We start from the raw sequence: 6,773 nt of genomic DNA, 5'->3' as shown, positions 1-6,773 counted from the left end.
ACGAAGATTAATACATGCTTTACAATACAAGATGAAGAATGAAATGCGGAGATATATAAACAAGCCTGAGCAGTGAGAAGAAACCCGAAATAACGCGAGAGATCCGTCACGTGAGCTGGACGATTGATCACATGATTCAGTCACTACAAACGCGGACACTGGGAGGAGTTTTCGTCAAAACAACAGTAATCTAGTGAAAGGCCATAAAAGAGGGGCTCCTTGCGGATACTTTGTTTGTTTGTTTTTATGTAATATTTTTTTTTTCAATTGCATTGGACTAAGTTATCACGTAACAACTGTTGTAAATAGCTGACGTGCGCGCGTGAGCTGTTACTGCGATTTAAACTGGACTTTCCGTTTAACCAGAAGCGCTTTATCTTGCATAAACGCATGATTTTGCTGCTGGAAATGTCAGGAGTAAATAAAGAGGTAATTCAGTAACCATATGACCGTATCTGCCGATCACCAAAGGTCTCAGACTTACATTTGATATTAATAAACTGAGAATTCCAGTGCACTTTGTCTGATATTGTCAAACAAACCAATACAAACAGCAAGTCACTGAAGAAGAAACATGTAGGCTGTGAGTTAAACAGTTAACAACTTAAACAAAGAAGACTGCTCTCACAGAATGTCAAAATTACATTGTGATAAGATGTCATGCATTTAATGTTGCATTAGAAAATGTGTTTATACCGATTTTGTTGAATGACCAACATTTGTTTCTGTCCTTACATTTACTTACACATACTTTGGTTACACTTTATTTGAATGTGTCGTTGTTACAGTGTAATTATACATTTAAGGACTGAGTAATATTAACTAACTACATGTACTTACTAAAGGGTTAGGATTTAGGGCTAGTTGCATGAAATTATGCCTAATTTATAGTAATTCGTATAGTAAATATGTAACGTGTTACAAGGACACATTGAAATAAATGGTTACCCATATTTTTACTTAATATTTTTGTTTTGTATAAATATTTTGTTGTATCTGTGTCTCCTTTCATTTATTAAAGTATGTTATTAACTGTGAAGCTAAAAAATGTAATGCAAAATGTAAATGCTTAAAGATTGCTACTCTATCGAAATAAAACTAGGTAGTGTAAATAACGGTATGTTTGCCTATTAAATTCAATAACTTATTTTTGTGTGTTTTCCTTAGATCTGGCACCTTTAGTGCAATTCACCAGTAAATGCTGAATAGTTTTACCATCCTTCAAATGACGGTGTATCCAGTCAACCAGGAAAAACTAGGTGGAACAACGGAGATCTTCATAGCATAATACTGTAAAATTGTCGTTTATTAAAGAGGAAGACATGAGCGATCCAGATCCATCGCAAATAGAAAACAACGATGGCGATGAGGAACAAAAAGGTTTGTGTCAAATCTTGATTCATTTGTAGAGGAATGCAGATGTTGTGACAGGAAAAAAAGAAATCGGTAAGACTTTACAATAAGGTTCCATTAGTTAAGTTTAATGAACAATGAGCAATACATTCTTTACAGTACTTGTTAATCTTTTTAACATTAATTATTAAAAATAAATTGTTAGTCCTTGTTAGTTCAAGTTCATTAACTATTGTTACATTGTTACAACAGATATGACTTGATTTTAATCATGTATTAGTACATGTTAAGAATAAAATTAAATTAGATTTAGAAATGCTTTTGAAATATTTTTAGTTCATGTTAAGTAATGTAGTTAAAGTCCCCCTGTGGTGAAAATCCAGTTTATAATGTTGTTTATATGTCTAGGTGGTGTTTTTAATATGCTTTAAGACAAGCCATGTGTAAATTCATAAGTCGACAGCATCGCTGAGTATTTTCTCCTTAAAACTGCAGTGAACCAAAGACAGTCTCAAAAACACGGTTTGAAATCGCTGGTGTTTCTGACGTCACAATCTACCTCGTAACCAATCAGATCAACGTGTGATCGTCAACGAGTGGATCTCTGAGCTGAGTGAGTGGGGGCTCATTTGCATATTCATAGAACGCACATACTAAATGAGGCAAGGGTGTCGAGTTACATTCAAGATATTTTAAGGCATCACAAAAAAAAATCAAGGAAAAAACGTTTAAATATGTAATTTTGGTGATCAAAGGTGAGTTTTAAGGGATAAAATGATTGACTACTGGGCGACTTTAACTAAAGTTAACTAATGAAATCTTATTGTAAAGTGTTACCAAGAAATCCAAATGGATGTAAAATGAAGATTGCTTTTATTTAGCGCTGATAAATGTGTTATCATAACCAAGTAGATCGAAATGCTTACCTGACATCTGTGCCTTACTGACAGTTTTTACCAGCTGGAGTTTACTTTCTCTTCAGACGTATCCCTCTTGAATTTTGACAATATAATTTGTTCATTTTAGACTCGGCAGAAGTAGCAGAGGAAAGTCAAGAACCCAATGACGTGGCGTGTAACCATGAATCGGACCATCAGTATCAGAAACCTACGCACTTCATAGCTGGAGAGAAATCATTCAGTTCGTCACAGGACGTTGACCAAGACAGAACGAAGAGAACCGAAGCCAGGCCGTTCACGTGCCTTCAGTGCGGGAAGACTTTCAAACGGGCCACGGATGTCAAAGGTCACCTGCGCTATCACTCCGGCGAACGGCCGTTTACCTGCGATCAGTGCGGGAAGAAATTCATTCTGGCGTCGCACTTAAAAACGCACCTGTCGATTCACTCGAACGAGAAGCCGTTCTTGTGCTCCATCTGCGGCAAGAGCTTCTCGCGCCTCTGCACTTTCAAAGATCACGAGAACATACACACGGGTGTGAGGGATCACGTGTGCTCCGAGTGCGGCAGCGCCTTCGTCACGGCCAACGCACTGAAGATGCACCAGCGGGTTCACACCGGAGAGAAGCCCTACAAGTGTTCCCACTGCGGGAGGAGTTTCAGCCACTCGGGAGCCCTGAAGAGACACGAGCGAGTGCACACCGGAGAGAGGCCGTACCACTGTCCGCTCTGCGGGAGGAGGTTCACACAGTCCAGCAATCTACTGACACACGTCAAGAGACACTGTCCTAAGTCACGCTGATCAACGTGCCAACGAGGACCAACTGTAAATAGAGTGAAATTCATACAAGAATCGCAGACTGTAAAACTCCAGATATGCCATTAGCCAAGCCAATGAGATGACATCGTTTTATATTTCTGATTACATGTTCTTGATTATTTCTGATTAAACTCGTGAAGGAATAAGCATGAGTAGCCTGATCAATTAAACCAAATTTTGATGAATGTTATTGATAGTCAACAGAAATATTGATGGGTCTCTCTGCATGATCAGTGGCACTTTTAAAGTCCCCCTGTGGTGAAAATCAAGCTTTTAATGTTGTCTATATGGAGATTTTAATATGTTTTAAGACAAGCCATGTGTAAATTCATAAGTCGACAGCATCGCTGAGTATTTTCTCCTTAAAACTGCAGTGAACCAAAGACGCTGGTGTCGCTGGTGTTTCTGACGTCACAAACTACCTTGTAACCAATCAGATATACGAGTGAGTGAGTGGAGGCGGGGCTCATTTGCATATTCATAGAACCCCACATACTAAATCAGGCAAGGGTGTCGAGTTACATTTAAGATATTTCAAGGCATGACGAATTTTTTTTCAAGGAAAAACATATAAATATGTAATTTTGGTGATCGAAGATGAGTTTAAGGGAGGCAATTATTGACTGCAGGGGGACTTTAACACTATAGGCAAGTCACTTATTTATATAGTGCTTTATACAATACAGATAGTTTCAAAGCAGCTTTACAGTGATAACAGGAAAATGGTGATTCAATAGCTATTTTCCATCCACTTAATTTTTATACGCATTTTGGGATATCGCATAAAAATACGATGGATGGAAATGCCAAGATGCGCATAAATAAATAATGTGCATAAATGTCCAATTTTATTACTGATATGTTGTGCCGATTTACCAGGAAATTACCATTTTGTTCTTCCGAACACATGGGGCGGAAATGGCTTTATTTGGAAAAAATTTAAGGGAATTTCCAATTTTGTCCCCCAAGTTAAATTCGTGGAAACATAGATAATGATGCAAACAGAATTCTATTCTACTGTAAAAAGTTGATATTCAGTTGAAATCAGTTCAGTGTTGATTCAGTTCGGTTCAATAACTATAAAGTTCATCATTTATAATGTATCCTGTTTTTCAAGCAGAAGGAACTGGATGAAATATTAATGCCTGGAATTAAACGACACTATGTCCGATCATCTGGCCAGAGGAGAACTGGGCCTCCATGATGGTATTCCTCTGTAAACTCAGGCTGTGATCCTGAGGTCATGGAGCACACGCTCATGAAAGTGTGACATCACTAGCGAACAGCCAATCACATGCCTTGAAACATAGAGAAACTGTGATTTAATTCTCACGACAGAGTCGGTGTGATTCAATTCTCTGTTCTGCCGAGATTAAAGAAAATGAAGTATATAAATGCATTTGAACAGCAAGAATAAATTATTTCCATATATCAGTGCAAGTGTTGTATATAAAGTTAGTTTATATAGTTGATAATAGATATACAGAGATTTGAACATGTACACTCAAATGCAGTCATTTTTAAAGCTTTATCTACCGATTTCAAATCTTATTTATATTACATAGATAGTATCTGTATATATTTACATTTATTTAAACTAAATGCTTTTGAATAGAATTGTTCAAGTGTAAAGGATTAGGTGTATAATATAATTTTAACAAATAATTTAAAAAAGAAATTCTTTAAAAATCCGTTGCTGTTCTTTAATTTGCAGCAAGAGAAACTGGGGGACTGGCTTTACTGCATCCGTCATGTGTCACTTTGCTGGCAGTGGCTCGGTGGTTCATGTAGGTTGTCTACAGACCGGAAGGTTGGTGGTTCGATCCCCGGTTCCACCTGACCAAGTGTCGAGGTGTCCATGAGCAAGACACCTAACCCCGGCTGCTCCCGACGAGCTGGATGGCGCCTTGCATGGCTGACACCACCGTCAGTGTATGAATGGGTGAATGTAAGGCAAATATGTAAAGCACTTTGGTGGCCATTGGGTCTGTGAAAGCGCTACATAAATGCAGTCCATTTACCATTCTTCAGTTCAGTGATAATCCTAACCAATACCTAAAATTAACAACTACCTTAGTAACTATTAATAAGCAGTAATCAGTAGTTTATTAAAGGGGAACGTTGTAGTTAATATTTAATTAATAGTGAGAATTGGACCCTAATCTACATTTTTTATATATATATTTATATATACATAATCACTGAATTAGGGCACTTAGTCTAATACTCTGTATATATCCCCTATTCTGAAGTCTAGCTATACTGATAAATGGAAGAAGGGCACTTTTCATATGTAGAAACTACAAAGACAATAGAGAGAAAATTATTTCATAATAGGAAAAATAAAATCTTTTTAATAAAACAGTTTGGATTGATATCATTTCAAAAATGTTTATATATACAGATGGGTGATCAATCTGAGAAGAATCCGGTGGCTGTAATGCATTTTGCTGGCATGGCAAACCAATACAACACTGATCAGCTTTATCCCGAGATCTGCATTTCTATCCAGATGGACGTTTTGTCTGTCAGTCACCAGGGGCCAGTTGATTAAAAGTAATCTGATCGGATTTCAGCTATCGGATTGGATCAAATCTTGAAAATGGGTTGTTCAAAAGAAAAAACAAAATGATTCTGAGATCAGATTAGATAAAATAAAAAAAAAATCAAGGCTTGGTTTTGATCTGGATCAAATCATCAGTTTGTGTTGTTCAAAACGTTTTAGTAAGATTAGGATAACTTTGGGTACCTCCAATTTGGAACAACTTAGCTTTGATTTTCTCAGTTTTAGAGTAAAAAGTGTTTTTGAAAAAATATATTTCATAAAAAAAATTACAGAATTTAATGTTTATAATGAAAAATTAGCAAAAATACTATTTTCAATCTTTTCACTTCAAAGAAAAGCGATCAAAGTCTGAAGTCTGTGCTCTAAACAAAGCATTCAAGATTTACGACAATTTAAGTTGGAAATTTCATTTTCAGGTCTATGCTGAAAACGTGAATAAATGGATGTGTAAGCCCGGCTGGATCGGCCCAATGGGGGTCTTCTGATCAGCGGGCGAAGGGCTCTGCGTGTTACTGTCTGTCCTTTTCTGCAACATTCAAGATTAAATGGAATACATTTTCTCGTATGTATTAACTCGTTATTTCATCTGACTGAGGTTTTAATGATATCTGGGCATCATTAAAAGTAAACTAATATTTGATTATTCTTTTTTAACTCTTTAATTATGTGTTACCCGCTCAGATTAGGAAGCTATGCCGCTCGGAGGTCCTCGCGTCTTCCATGGGTCTCACGTTCACATTCTCGACTGTTTCGGTCACCAAACAGAGGTAATTGACTCATATCTTAGACGGTCGGATTCACCCTTACACAATCCTAGATACTTTTATATAAGCCCCTTGAATTTGCATACACTTGAATTTAATGTGATGTTTACTTCAGGCAGAGGTATGGCCACTACTAGCCTATTTATAAGCTAACCAACTTTACTTCTCTTATAATAGATTTGGATTGGCCATCCTGTGGTTTCCCACGTACACTCGTCTAAAGTAACATTAAATTAAAACAGGTAAAACAGACGCAACCATATTTAGGTTGGTCAAACAGTGCGATTGCTGCCCTAAATGGAAATAACTCGTCTCTGCAAAACAAGTACACTTGAATTAGTGCCAAATATTAGTCGTCATTAATCTGACACA

At 37.0% G+C, this 6,773-nt stretch overlaps 1 protein-coding gene across 2 annotated transcripts; it reads left to right on the top strand.

Moving 5' to 3' along the window:
* The first annotated feature begins 138 nt into the window (after positions 1-138).
* On the top strand, positions 139-3,218 carry LOC143747013 (uncharacterized). 2 transcript variants are annotated; one of them, XM_077239547.1, is made up of 3 exons: positions 139-429; positions 1,168-1,380; positions 2,380-3,218. In XM_077239547.1, the coding sequence occupies exons 2-3, from the start codon at positions 1,323-1,325 to the stop codon at positions 3,051-3,053; spliced, it is 732 nt and encodes a 243-aa protein (XP_077095662.1). In that variant the 5' UTR covers positions 139-429; positions 1,168-1,322; the 3' UTR covers positions 3,054-3,218. The 2 variants fall into 2 exon arrangements, with proteins under 2 accessions (XP_077095662.1, XP_077095581.1); XM_077239466.1 differs by having other exon boundaries at positions 149-595.
* Positions 3,219-6,773: the final 3,555 nt, after the last annotated feature.

This window comes from Siphateles boraxobius, unplaced genomic scaffold (assembly GCF_051911475.1).
Source record: "Siphateles boraxobius isolate OS27281-9 unplaced genomic scaffold, OSU_SipBor_1 1, whole genome shotgun sequence".
Lineage (NCBI taxonomy): Eukaryota > Metazoa > Chordata > Actinopteri > Cypriniformes > Leuciscidae > Siphateles > Siphateles boraxobius.
Note: the sequence above shows the minus strand (reverse complement) of the source record. Positions and strands in the feature narration are given on the sequence as shown.